General features: G+C 39.9%; 1 protein-coding gene across 1 annotated transcript in view; it reads left to right on the plus strand.

The window, feature by feature from the left end:
- Positions 1–14,882, plus strand: part of LOC107294448 (contactin-associated protein-like 2) — a gene marked incomplete at its 3' end in the record, with an annotated part of 224,190 nt that overhangs the window by 150,887 nt on the left and 58,421 nt on the right. The window contains exon 5 of the mRNA XM_015823679.1: positions 7,608–7,844. Coding sequence (XP_015679165.1) covers positions 7,608–7,844 — 237 coding nt within the window. The remainder of the gene's footprint in view (positions 1–7,607; positions 7,845–14,882) is intronic.

Here is a 14,882-nt window from a genome sequence, read left to right on the forward strand (position 1 = left end):
AGCCCAAGAATTATAGACCTATATCTTTATTGAATATAGACTACAAGATTTTTTCAAAAATATTGGCAAATAGATTAATGCAAGTTTTGAGGCAATTGATTCATAGTGATCAATCTGGATTTATAACTGGAAGATATATGAAGTATAATGTAAGACAAATTGTTAATTTAATTGAATATTTGGATAAGAATAATCAAATTCCTGTGGCTTTTATATTTTTGGATGCTGAAAAAGCGTTCGACCAATTAGACTGGCGGTTTTTATTGCAAGTCATAGAGAAAATGAATTTTGGGGAAATTTTTTTTGTTTGCTCTTAGGACTATTTACCAACAACAATCGGCACAAGTCATAGTTAACGGGGGGTTAACAGAGGCATTTAAAATTGAAAAGGGTACAAGGCAGGGATGTCCACTATCTCCATTGCTATTTGTTTTAACAATGGAGATTTTATTAATTAAAATTCGGGAATCACCTATAATAAAGGGAATAAATGTAAATAAGAATGATTATAGGTTAAGGGCTTTTGCTGATGACTTGGTGCTGACACTAACCCAACCGATAGGCTCGGTAAAGGACTTGGTGGAAATTATAGTTCAGTATGGGAAAGTTTCTGGTTTTAAGGTAAATAATAATAAGACTAAAATATTACTGAAAAATATGTCTATGAAGGATAAAGATATATTAGTTAAGTTGACAGGTTTCGAAATAGTGAGAAAGGTAAAATACTTGGGAGTTTATATTACAGCTTCTAATGCTAAATTGTATAAAAATAATTATGAGACATTATGGGTAAAAGTGCAAAAGGAATTAAATGATTGGAAAAAATTACAGTTATCTCTGTGGGGAGAATCTCAGCAGTGAAAATGAATATTCTTCCAAAGTTTCTTTTTTTGTTTCAAATGATACCTATTTTGAAAAAAGATGCTAATTTGGAAGAATGGCAGAAGGGGATTAACAAGTTTATATGGGCGGGGAAGAAACCAAGAGTTAAGTTTAAGATTATACAAGACGCACAGGAAAGAGGAGGTCTTAAAGCGCCGAACTTAAAACTGTATTATGATGCGGTGGCTTTAACATGGATTAGTGATTGGCTTAATTTAACAAATAGAAATATACTTTCCCTTGAGGGATGGGATCTATTATTTGGTTGGCATGCATATTTAATTTATAATAAGAAAGTAGATCAAGTTTTTAAAGCCCATATTCTAAGAAGTGCTTTGTTACGAGTTTGGAAGAAATATTATTATAGATTAAATTACAAAATTCCCATTTGGGCGATTCCAGGACAGACGATAGAGGGGGTATCTTGAGGGGTTAATTTGGATAGAATTTCTTATAAGGAATTACTTAGTCTGGTAGGAAAGGATTGGCAAATTAAATCCTTAGCAGATTTGCAGGAAGAAAATATTGTATATTCTTGGTTTTATTATAATCAGTTGTTAATGAGGTGGAGCTTAGATCAAAAAGTTGGTATTACTTTGCAGGATGTGACTTTGATAAAACAGATTAAAGATCAAACTCGACCCCCCTTAAAGAGAATTTATAATGTTTTGATAGAATTGGACTCTGAAACGGAATTAGTTAAAGATCGTATGGTAAAATGGGCTCAAAATATTCAAGAATCAATTTCATTGGAAATATGGGAGATAATTTGGGTTAGAAATGTAAAATTTACTCAAGCTGAAAATTTAAGAGAAAATTTTTATAATATGTTTTATAGGTGGCATTTGGATCCTCAAAAACTGTCCTGTATGTATCCTAATTTACAGCCCAAATGTTGGAGATGTGGAAGTTTAGATGCAACTTATTTTCATATTTGGTGGACATGTAGGGATATAAAAGCATTTTGGATTAAGATTTGGTGGAATATTCAAAATATTTTTAAGAAAAAGATAAAGTTTACACTGTAGTTATTTTTTAGGCATTATGGAAGATTTGGATGTTAAAGAAATGAATTTGATGTTGAATCTTACAACAGCTGCAAGGTTATTGGTAGCCCAATTTTGGAAGAAGGACTCTTTGCCCACTATAGAAGAATGGACGCTTAAAGTGTCAAATTTAGCAGAAATGGCTAAAATTTCCGCTTATTTGAAGGATCAATCACAAGAAAGATACATCTCGGTCTGGAGAAGATGGATAGATTATATTCAGAATAAATATGGGACTAAAAAGTTTCATTTGAGTTATGAGTATTGTTATTATTAATAGTTTATTTTAATGGAATTTTTGTTAGTTTTAATTAGATGATATTATTATTATTAATATTAGTATGGTATTGTTTACTATTTAGGTTATGAATATGTTTATTATTGTGTTTAATTTTAATTTGTTTAAATTTGTCTTAAAGGGGAGTTAAAGCGCATTATGGACTTGGTTATTTTAATAGTTGGTTAATGCTAGATAGATTTTGATTATTATATTTGTAACCCTGTGTTCAGCTCTGGGAAGCGGGGAAGGGGGAGGGAGGGGTTTTTGGGTGGGTATGGGGGTTCATACTGTAATCTTCATAAAACTTTTAATAATAATAAAAAAAAAGAACTTCCAGAAGTACAGGCAGGATTTCGAAGAGGCAGAGGAACTAGAGATCAAATTGCCAACATACGCTGGATCATGGAGAAAGCTAGGGAGTTCCAGAAAAACATCTACTTCTGCTTCATTGACTATGCTAAAGCCTTTGATTGTGTGGATCACAACAAATTGTGGCAAGTTCTTAAAGAGATGGGAGTACCAGACCATCTTATTTGTCTCTTGAGAAACCTATATGCAACAGTGAGAACTGGACACAGAACCACTGATTGATTCAAAATTGGCTGTATTCTGTCGCCCTGCCTATTTAACTTATATGCAGAGCACATCATGAGAAAGGCAGCGCTAGATGAATCAAAAGTTGGAATTAAGATTGCCAGAAGAAATATCAACAACCTAAGATATGCAGATGATGCCACTCTAATGGCAGAAAGTGAAGAGGAACTAAAGAGTCTCTTGATGCGGGTGAAGAAGGAGAGTGCAAAAGTTGCCTTGAAACTCAATATTAAGAAAACCAAGATCATGGCATCCGGCCCTCTCAATTCCTGACAAATAGATGGGGAAGAAATGGAGGTAGTGACAGATTTTATCTTCCTGGGCTCCAAGATCACCACAGATGGGGACTGCAGCCAAGAAATTAAAAGACGCTTGCTCCTGGGGAGGAAAGCTATGGCAAATCTAGACAGCATACTAAAAAGCAGAGACATCACCCTGCCAACAAAAGTACGTATAGTCAAGGCCATGGTTTTCCCATTTGCAATGTATGGCTGTGAAAGTTGGACCATAAGAAAGGCTGAGTGCAAAAGAATTGAGGCCTTTGAACTATAGTGCTGGAGAAGACTCCTGCGAGTCCCCTGAACTGCAAGGTGATCAGAGCTGCCCCAGCCAGGGGGAAGAGTCAGAATACCCCAACCCTCAGAGTGAAATTTGATGGGGATCTTCAACAACTGGGGTTCTTCTTGGCCCATGTCCTGACCTACATGCAGGGGTATGGCCACAAAATACCTAGTGACGGTGCTAAGATGCGGAGCATCACTTTGGTGTGAGAGACAGCTTGCTTCAAATGCAGTCAGGAGGGGCACTGTGCAACAGAGTGCAAGAGCTGTGACCCACCAAGAAGACCATCCCTAGTCCTATAGGGAAAGTTGCTAAACCTCCACAATGATCCCAAGAAATGGCATTGAAAGAGTAGAGGTTGTTGAATTCATCCCATCTCCCGAAAGGGAACTCTGATCCTGCCAATCGAGGGCCAGGGTCTGGGTGACACTGACACCAATGACATTCCCTTGGTAAGTAGCCTGATGACCCTGGCAATGATCCCCCATAGAGCTAATTATCTAGCTGTCACAGCTAAAAGCCAACCTACCAGCCCTCCTGGACTCAGGTTGTACCTGATGCTTGGTTAACCCAGCCCTACTGGAATGATTGGGGATACAGTTAAAACAGCTGAAGGTTCCATGGTGTTCTGCCAGCTAGATGGTCTTTAGAAATGCGGCTGGTGAGAGCATACCAAGATTCTAAGCTTTATAGTGGCTCCCAGAATGGAGTGCCCCTTGGTCCTGGCTCAAGAAGTGGAACATTTATGTAAATTGGAGGAAGAAGCTGCTGAAAATCTGACAAGCCTGCCAGCACATGGCCCAGGACAAATTCAGGAAACTAATCCAGCAGGCCACAAGGCAGGGGCCACAGTGCAAGAGCAGGAAAGAGACCTTGGCTCTATCTCTAAAGAACGCTGGGATTTGAGAGAGGAGTTCAGTGAAAAGGGGTTGGAAGAGCTCCCATCTCACCTCACCCTTTGCTATAGAGATTTTACAGGGGGGCTAAACTACCTAAGCCAAAACTCTATTCGATGACCCCAAGGGAATTAGAGGAATTGTGTTCCTTCATTGATAAAACCCTCACCAGTGAATTTATCCAACCACTGCAACCTCAGGTCCCCATTTTATTTCAGGGGGAAAAAAGATGGATCGCTTTGCCTGTGTGCGGACTGTAGAGGGTTAAATGGAGTTTGCATGGAAAAAATTATCCCCTTGTCTTAATGAAGGATATGCTAGCCCACTTGGCAAAGGGCAAGATTTTTACTAAGTTGGACCTACGGGAGGCTTATTATCATGTGAGGATCAAAGAAGGGGATGAATGGAAAACTGCTTTTAATTGTCCATTAGGATGTTTCCAGTCCTCCCTTTTGGCCTCCAGGGTGCTCTGGCCATCTTTATGCAGCTAATTAATAAGGTGCTGCATGAGCACCTATACAAAGGGGTGAAATAGACTATTTAGGTTACCACCTATTGCATGAAGGAGTCGAGATGGACCCCCAAAAGGCCCAAGCAATATTGGATTGGGCCCTACCATGCACCAGAAAGCAATTGCAAAGGTTGCTAGGTTTCACCAATTTTTGCCGCCAATTTATCCCATCTTTTGTCCAGATCACTCTCCCCATCACCTATCTTTTAAAGACAAAAAGGGGAAGACAAGCCCAAGCCTAGCCAACTTCTAAAATGGACTATGGAGTGCCAGGCAGCGTTCAAGAAATTTAAACACTTATTTGCAGCCGAACCTGTCGTCAAACACCCAGATCCAAACGCCCTATTTATCATTCAGATAGATGCTAGCGATGTGGCTGTAGGGGCAATACTATTGCAATGAAACAAACAAGAGAACCCACAGCCCTGTGCTTTATACTGTCAGAGACTGAATGGAGATGGGCGGTCTGGGAAAAGGAGGCTTAGGCCATGCTCTGGGCACTCTTAACATGGAGGCACTTCCTTGAAGAAAGCAAAATGCCTTTTGAGGTGTGGACTGACCACAAAAATCTAGAGGCATTGAAAACCTCACAGAGGCTGTCACTCAAGCAAGTCCGATGGGCACAGTACTTCAACTGATTTACTTTGTGTTATCTCCTGGGATTAAGAAACTGCTAGGCATTATGGTTTTGTGAAAACTTTATATTTAATTAAAAGACAGTTTTGGGGCTGTCCTTAAAGAAGGACATTGAAAATTATGTGGCAAGTTGCCTGATTTGTGCCTCTGCCAAGCAGCAGCAAGGAAAAACCCCACGGCTCCTCTAGCCGTTGGCTGAGCCAATGGCACTATGGACAGAAATCTTCATGGATTTTATAGTAGAACTCCCAGAAAGTTCAGGGAATATGATTATATGGATTATAACTGATTTGTTTTCCAAGCAGGTACACTTTGTCCCATGCCAAAAAATTCCCTCAGCACATGCGCTAGCCAAGCTTTTTGTGCAACATGTCAGCCAACTGCACAGAGTCCCACAATGCATAATCTCCAATAGCAGGGTGCAATTCACTTCCAAGTTCTGGCAAACATTCCTAAACCTTCTGGGGACTGATCAAGGTCTTAGCTCCAGTCACCACATCCGAACTAATGGGAGGTGCGTATGCACAAACTCTGTATTGGAAAAATATCTCAGGTGCTACATTAATTATTAATAGGACAACTAGACGAACCTTTTGCCATCTGCAGAGGCAGCATACAATAACTCAATTCACCCTTTCAAGGTGGCTATGGGACAAGACTTCACTCCCATGCCTGAGCTACGTTTGAATGATCCCCCTGTGCCTTCTTTACAAGAATGAGTCTCCCAATTAAGAAATACTTGGCCAGTTGTGAGGAAATCCCTTACAGATGCTAGGAAAACATATAAAAAGCAAGCTGACAAAAGGTGCATGGAACCAATAACCTTTAATGTCGATGATCACATTTACCTATTCACCCAATACCTGCAATCTCTGTAAACACCAAAGAAGTTAGGACCTAAATATGTAGGTCCCTTTCCCATCAAGTGCATTATTAACCCAGTAATGCTGGAACTAGATTTGCCCAAATCTCTTCAACATATTCACCCAGTTTTCCATTGCAGTTTGCAAAAGACCAAGATTACCTCCCACATACATACCTTAGACTTGAATTGCCATCACCGCCTGAGCCTTTAATGATAGACGGGGAACAACACTTGCAATTAAGGACATTTTAGATTCACGCAGAAATCAGGATAAGGTTTAATATTTAGTTACATGAAAAGATTTTCCTGATTCCCAAAATGAATGGGTTGATCAATACCATGTTAAAGCCACTAGGCTCCTTAAACAGTTTCATAATCAATATCCCAATAAACCTAAGTAAGCTATTAACTCTAACCCCTTTTTTACCTTCTTTATTGTGTTTTGTGCTGTAGGACTAACATTGCTGTTCAGGGGGACAGCATGTCAGGTCCACCATTTGTATTCTGGTGTCCTGCCATTGTGCTAAGGGGGAGGGGGGTGCCATGCTTGGAACATTTTGCTTCTGCTGTTTGCTTGAGAATTAGGGAGGGAGGTTATCTTTGGAGACTGGATGGACTCCTTCCCAGCCAGTTTTCACCAGGTTCCAAGGCTGTCATGCCCTGACTGTGAACTGTTATCTGCCTAGCACCTCAGCATTCTCAAACATCATCTTGGCACTACCTTGGCTGCTGGTGGACTGGTCAGTGGGGTTGGGATTGGGAAACCAAAAGATCCTGGTTTGTGCAGGATCTTCAGATTCAAGCTGACTTTACTTCATCCAGTTTCTCTCAATAAAAGTTATTTTGATTCAACTCAATGGATTCAAGAGTGTTACTTTCCTGAGGGACCAGCTGGGGCAGATCTGATATTAATTGCAACTGTTATTTTTTAATATTGCTGCATTTAATTAATTTAATTTGAGTTCTATACTGCCTATTTCTTTTTCTAGACTTATTTTAAGGCCTAGAAAATTACCCAGTCACTATTTAGCAAAAAAAAAAATAATCTCTCTCTCAGGTTAATGTGCTCTCCTATGTTTGCACATTTAGAAAGGCAATTTTGAAGAGGGCAAATCTGTTTTCTCACTCCAAAATTTAATAGAATCTCAATTAGACCTATTGAAATAGATAGCCTTCCACCCATATTCTGATATCTCCGGGAGGGTAAGTGAGAATGAACAAGAATCTATCTACAAGGCTTTATTTGGCTTCTGGATTTCAGCTGAAACTATTCTTCATTTTTCATTAAGTGGTAATTTTCTGTTCATTCTGTTTATTTTTAATTTATGTTCTTCAGGTGCCGCAGGTGAACAGAAAGGATTTTTGGGTTGCATTCGCTCTTTAAGAATGAATGGATTGACTCTGGATTTAGAAGAGAGAGCAAAAGTTACCCCAGGTGTGAAACCTGGTTGTTCTGGCCATTGCACGAGCTATGGAATACATTGCAAAAATCATGGCAAATGTGTTGAAAAATATAATGGATACTCATGCGACTGCTCCCAGACAGCTTATGATGGTCCTTTCTGCAGTAAAGGTAAACAGCTCATAATGTTAATTAGACATACCGTCTGAAAAATAAATGGAGCTGAAATATGATTATTCCTGAGTCACTGACAATAAGAATGCATGATCATTGTACTATTTCCAAGAATAATGCAAAAATGTTACTGTTTTCCATCTATTAAATCTTAAAACACTTCAAAACAAAGCACGCTCATAACTTTTCCTAATTGGTGTATAGGAAATATGGCTTGCTATTATCTGCAGAATCACCTTTTTAAATTCACAAATTTACATGGAAAGATATATGGAAAATATATACTTGAATCTATCACCATGAAAATACAAATGGGGGAAGGAGAGAGAGAATTTAGCAATCAGAAAAATTAACATGTGAAAGAAAAACCTATTATTTTGTACTTAGAGAAACTTAGGAAATACGCAGAGGAGAAAGGTAGCTGAGCTGCTGGTTGGATCTCCATTGCACTTGAACTTACTTCCTAGAGCAGGGGTATCAAACTGCTGGCCCGCGGGCTGGATGCGTCATGCCAAATCTGCGCCCACCCCATTGCTGGCAATGGAAAAAAAGCCACAACAGGTCACGTGATGTTGTAAATTTGACACTTCTGTCCTAGAAGCTGCTGGGAAGAGCTGCTAGCTGTGAGTGCAGAAGAGAAAGGTAGAAGCCCGTGCGCCTAACAGCACACAAATCATATCACTAAAAATCTAAAATAGTAGTAGTAATTTCAGGGCAAGTGCGTCTGAGATTGTGATTTCATTTTATTTCAGAATGTCTGGCTTAGTTCAGTGCAACACATGTTTTGCAGATGTCTTTCGCAGTACTCTTTTCAAACTTGGATACTGTCCTATCTGTAAATAAATCATTAGTCTACAAGGACAGATTACTTATCTAAGGTCTGTTATCTGTGCTCTTCAGGCAGAAATTAGGTGTCCAATTCAGCCCTTCTGCTCCATTGAGCTGCCACACTATCAGCCCCCTCTACCACAAAGATCCTGCAGGAGAAGGGCAGTATGGGCAACCGTGGGATCTGGCAGGATGAGAGCTGTGAACTATAAACACAAAGCTTTTGCTGTATCCCTCCATAACAGATTCAGTGCTCTTGCTGACCTTAATGGGGACACTAAGGAGACAGGTCAAGGTAGTTGTGATGATGATAACTCAAATAAGCATGGGGTCGTGGTCCGAGATGAAGAACTTGTTTTGGACAGGGGAAAGTGTGAATCAGGTATTACATATCAGTCATGCAAGAAGAGCAAGGCATCCAAAAAGAGAAGCCACCTTCTGGTTGATGATTCAATTATAAGGGGTGTAAATTTAGGAAAGGATACAGAGGTTTTGAAAGAGGTCAGGTGTCTTCCGCCAGTAGGGACAAGAAGCATATTTTTAAGATAGTCAAGAATGCCAGCAAGGGCTGTGATGTGGATGCTATTGTACATCTTGGCACCAATGATCTGTCCCAAAAAGATGTACTCTCTGTGCAGAAGGATTTCCAGAGCTTGGGGCAGGAACTTAGCAGGATAGGCTGTAGGCTTACTTTTTCAGAGATTTTACCAGTGTATAAGGAACAAAATGGAAAAGGCCAGCATACATTAGAATTTAATAAGTGGCTAAAAGAGTGGCATAAAGGGGAAGGCTTTGGTTATATTAGTCATGATGTCTGCCACTGGTCCAATGAAAAAATGTACAAAAGAGATGGTTTGCATCCATCAAAGAAAGAAACTGAGTTACTTTGCAATAAATTCACAGATTTTCTGGAGAAATATTTAAACTGAACAACGGGGACAGTGAGTTAATTGATACAGAACATTCCTTTCCCTGACAATCTAAAAATTATAGGATTATCAGTGCATGTAACATAGACGTGTGTGCAGATAAGAATATCAACCTTGCTGTCAAGCAAAATCAAGCTTTTAATAGTGAGTGCCCCACCAAGTGCACTAATCAAACAGGTGGTAAGAAAATAGGGAAACTCAGGCACCACATCAGCCCTTTTCCAATCCTCAGGTACTTCCCCTGTGCTCCAGGATTTTTGAATGATGTGGTGCAGTGGTTCTGCAATAACATCTGCCAGCTCCTTCAGAACTCTGGGATATAATCTGTCAGGCCCCTGTGATTTATATTCATCAAGGTCGGATAGATGTTCTCTTATCATTTTCTTGCTTATTTTAATTTTTGTTATTAATTTGTCTTTTGCAATGGGTTTTTTTTGGTATGTTGGGCTATGATTTCTTTTTGTGTAAAGACTGATGTAAAGTATGAGTTAAGCAGCTCTGCTTTCTCCCTGTTGCCTGTTATTTCCTTGCCATCTTCTCTCTTTAGTGGGCCTACAGTTTCCTTGACTTTTTTCTTGTTGTTAATATATTGGAAAAACTTTTTTTTATTATCCATGATTTCTGTTGCAAGTCTTTGTTCATTCTGAGCCTTTGCTTTCGTGACTTCATCTTTACATGTTCTGGCTGTCTGCTGATAATCGGCCTTAGTTATGTGCCCCTCTTTCCATTTTTTGTATTTGTCCTTTTTGTCTTTGTCAGAGAGATCTTTGTGCAGCCATGCTGGTTTCTTCTTGAATTTCTTGTTTTTCTTTTTCAGTGGTATTGTGCTTATATGGGCTTTTATGATCTCATTTTTGAGAGTTTCCCATGCTTTTTGGGTTGTTTTCCACTTTAGGATTTTTATCCATGGAATCTTTCCTAGGTTCTCTCTGAGTTTGTTAAATTCAGCCCTTTTAAAGTTCAAGACACTGGTTGGATTGTTTTCTGTTGCTAGTGTTTGCGTTATATTAAATTCCAGTACAACGTGGTCACTTTCACCCAAGATTCCGGCAATTTCAACTCCCTCTATCACTTCTTCTCTATTAGTTAGAATTAAGTCCAGTATGGCTTTACATCTAGTTCCTTCCTCTACCTTTTGGATGACAAAGTTGTCAGCTAGGTTGGTTAGGAATCTGTTTGATCTCTCGCTCACTGCAGAGTTTGTCTCCCAGTTGATATCTGGATAGTTGAAGTCTCCCATTACTATTGTGGTATACTTCCTACATACATTTGTTAACTGGTTGGCAAAGAGTTCATCTATTTCTTCTGATTGGTTGGGTGGTCTGTAATATACACCTATGGTAATGTCACTTTTTTCTCTTTTATATTGATCTATATACATTCTGGAGAGATTTTATCTTTGATCATGTGCGTTTCTGTAAATAGGTAGTGTTCTCTTATATATAGTGCAACTCCCCCTCCTCTTTTTGTAGACCTGTTTCTTTTGAACAATTTGTATCCATCCATCAGTCCATTCCATTCCTGGGTTTCATCCCTCCAGGTTTCTGTAATGCCAACTATGTCATTCCTACCCTTGTGTACTATTGCTTCTAGTTTGCCCTCTTTGTTCCCCAAGCTTTGAGCATTTGTATATAAGCATTTAAAGCTTTTATGCCTGTGTATGGGTATGTTTCCTGCACTTTCTGAATGTTGTTTTGAGTTTTTCTCTTTTTTTCATCTCTGCCCACCTCATTGTTTGATTTGTTTTCTTCAGATTTATGATTGGTTTTGGGTTCTAGAGATTCTGAAGATTGGTCACCCTCCCCCTTCAATTTTAGTTTAAAGCCCTCCTGATGAGTTGGGCCAGTACATTTTTCCCTGTTTGTGCAGCCCATTCCTTGCCAAGAATCCTTCATGAAGGAAATACAGTCCATGATCCAGGAAACCAAAATTTTCTTGGTGACACCAAATGTTTAGCCAGTGGTTTATTTCTAGAATTCTTTGGGTGTTGGCCTTTCGTTGGGAGTACTGATGAGAACACTACTTGTGCTTCTTAACTTTGTTGCCTAGTTGTTTGTAGTCGCTCACTATTGTACTCAGGTTCTTTGTTGTGTCATTTGTCCCAATGTGGAGGAGAAGGAAGAGGTAGTAATCTGTAGGCCTAATTACATCTTTGATTTTTGCTCCTGGGAGACAACATACCTCCCTGGATTGTATGTCTGGTCTGCAGATGGATGATTCTGTTCCTTTGAGGATAGAATCTCCTATTACCAACACTCACCTTCTTTTTTTGGGGGGGGGGTGAAGTCTGGGGTGCTTTTCTGTTTATCTGTGGTGTGTTTGTTGATGTGACTTTTTTAGGCATGTTTGAGGTGACTTTTTTAGGGATATTTGAAGTTGTTTACTTGCTAGGTGTCTGCATGGTTTTTTTTTTAGGGGAAGGTTGTGGGTCTGCATGTTTCCATCTAGGGGGAGAAATCGATTGCTCAGTTTTAGTGGGGCTGCTTCTGGTTGGGTTGGATTGGGCAGAAGGGGTTTGTTAGTTGTATGTTGCTTTTTTCTTTGAGTATTGTGTTTCCTTCTGTGAGTGACATACCTCCATTTGTCTTCTTCTAAGGATTTATCAGTACGGTCAAATCCTCTGGGAGTTATTTGTTCATTAATTGGTTCTGTTTGGGTAGAACTTTCTTTTGTACATTGGGGTTTGGCTAGAGTTGCCTCTAGGTTCCTTATCTTTTCCTGTAGCAGTTCACATAGTTTACATCTAATGCATGTGTAGTTTGAGTGTTCTTTGGGCATGAGCACATACATGGAACGTTTATTGCATACCACAATAGTGTCAGTCATCTGTTCCATGAGTATGTTGTTTGAAAATCCCTCTTTTTGGTTGGTGGATGTGCTTTGCTGTTTGCCTTGTTTCTAGCTTCTCTGTTCTGGGTAGTTATGCCTATTTTTTCTGTGCTTTTTTTGCCTGATTATGTTTCTTTTTCTGCCTTGGTATTTGTTTAGATAAGTATGTAGTGGTATGCCCTTGGGTTTTGGAAAAGAACTATTTAATGAAGGGAAGGGCTGCTTTCTCCTCCACAAGGAATTTGCTTTTAGCTTTCTGAACTCTGCTTAAAAATTCTTCACTATCCTTCCTTTTCTTAATTTGCTCCTTATTTATCTCTGCCTTGGTTTTGACTGCCTTTCTGTGCTCAGCCAGTCTTTCTAGCTGCCCCCAGTTGCCTCCAGCCATTTCTGGTGAGCAGGTTTAGTAATCGGGTTTGCTTCACTGGGCCTTGCCACCAACTGCCTCCATCTGTCACTCCATCTGTGCTGCCTCCAGCTGCCTCACCATCCATAGCTTCGCGTTGCCACTGACCACCACCTCTGTGCTGCCCCCAGCCACCTCACCAGTCAGTAGCTTTGCATTGCTGCTGGCTGCCTCTTCTCCACTGCTTGAGCTGCCGGTGCGCTATGTCACCTGGTTTGCTGCACCAGTCTCTGCTTTGTTGGGCCAGGTTGGGTCGTTGGGCTGCCGGGCCTTTCAGGTAGGCCTTCATAGGCCTAGAGGTCTCCAACATCCCTTTTGTGATCCTGCATAACTGCTCTGTCAGATGGGGGGAGTCTCTACTGTTGATACAGTTTGTCTAATATTGTAAGAGTTGGTAGAATATGAAGGCTCTCCTAAAGTCCACTAATATCTCTACAGTTTTAAATGTGTTCAGCTCCAGATTGTTCTGGCTGCACCATAGGGCCTGTTTTTCAACCTCTCCAGCTGTTTGCAGACTCATCATGATCTCAAATGGGACTAATGACTGTTGTATCATCTGCATACTTCAGAACTTTAACAGAGGGATCCTTCAAGATGCAGTCATTGGTATAGAGAGAAAAGAGTAATGGAGAGAACACACAACTGTGCAATTTTAAGTGTGTTCAGCTCCAGATTCTTCTGGCTGCATCATAGGGCCAGTTGTTCAACCTCCTGTCTGTATACAGACTCATAATCATCTTGAATGAGACCAGTGCTTTTTTTGTAATAAATAAAAAAAAGGTGCCGGAACTCACACATGTCATACAAACCGCCTTGCCTACCCCACAAGGTTCCATCCCAAAAAGGTGCCGGAACTCCGTTCTCGGTGTTCTATGACAAAAAAAGCCCTGAATGAGACCAATGACTTTTATATCATCTACAAACCAGTACTTTAACAGAGGCATTCTTTGAGATGCAATCATTGATATAGAGAGAAAGCAATGGTGGAAAGCATGTCAAACAGAGATCAAACCTGGAACTAGAAGAAATTTCCTGACAGTGAGAATAATTAATCAGTTATGGGTGCTCCATTACTGGAGAAAATATTGAACACTATTTGTCTGGGATGGTATAAAGTCTTTTGCCTTGGACTAGAAGATTGCCAAGGTCCCCTCAAGCCTATGATTCCACTCCACTCTACTCTATTCTACTCTAGAAACATAAAGAAAGATAAAATTGGGAAATAATTGCTTTGAATTGCTATTTTTTTTTAAAAAAAAAGAGTGTTTCTGAAAGAATACAATACAGTTCTACTATTGTGTAGTGGGTTTTTTGGAGGCAATAACCAGACCAGTCTAATACAACACGATTTATTGCAGCAGAAACAGAACTGAGATTAACCGACAGAATGACAGCTATTTATACTTGTCGCCTCTAGGCAACGACCAATCAAATCATAAGCTGTTTTCCCACTCAAACTTAAACTTAACTTTCCCTCCAAAACAGTTGGAGACACTTTGAATCAAAACACATTAACTCTTGATATCAATACATAACACCCCTTCCCCCTGGATAAAGCGATTTCTTGTACACTTGATGCACATAGTCTTTGAGGTAGACCGGTGGGTTGCGAGTTCTGCCAGAATGCTGCAAGGCTGTTTGGGTTTCCATCTCGACTGACTGACCAAAAAATTTTGGGCCCAACTTCTTTGATGGCTGCAATGATTGTAAGAATCTTGTGGAGAGATAAATTTCATCTCCGACATGGAAAGGTTTAGGTTCCATTCTTTTCTGGTCAGCCTGCACCTGATAAGCTTCCATAGCCTCATCCAGGGCTTTCCTAACTACTGGCCAGATATTCTGCACTTTAGAGAAGGAATAGCAGGTTCATTGGCTGGTAATTCAGGCACAGGAAGGAAACTCTGGCCATTTGCCACTTGGAAAGGAATGAACCCAGTACTGGAGTGTATTGCATTGTTGTAAGCCACTTCAGCAAATGGCAACAAATCAGTGCAATTGTCCTGCTGATAATTAATAAGGTATTGTTCTAGAACTGAGTTCATT

The sequence above is a fragment of the Protobothrops mucrosquamatus genome, unplaced genomic scaffold (assembly GCF_001527695.2).
Source record: "Protobothrops mucrosquamatus isolate PMUCROS unplaced genomic scaffold, P.Mucros_1.0 scaffold1946, whole genome shotgun sequence".
NCBI classification, from domain to species: Eukaryota; Metazoa; Chordata; class Lepidosauria; order Squamata; family Viperidae; genus Protobothrops; species Protobothrops mucrosquamatus.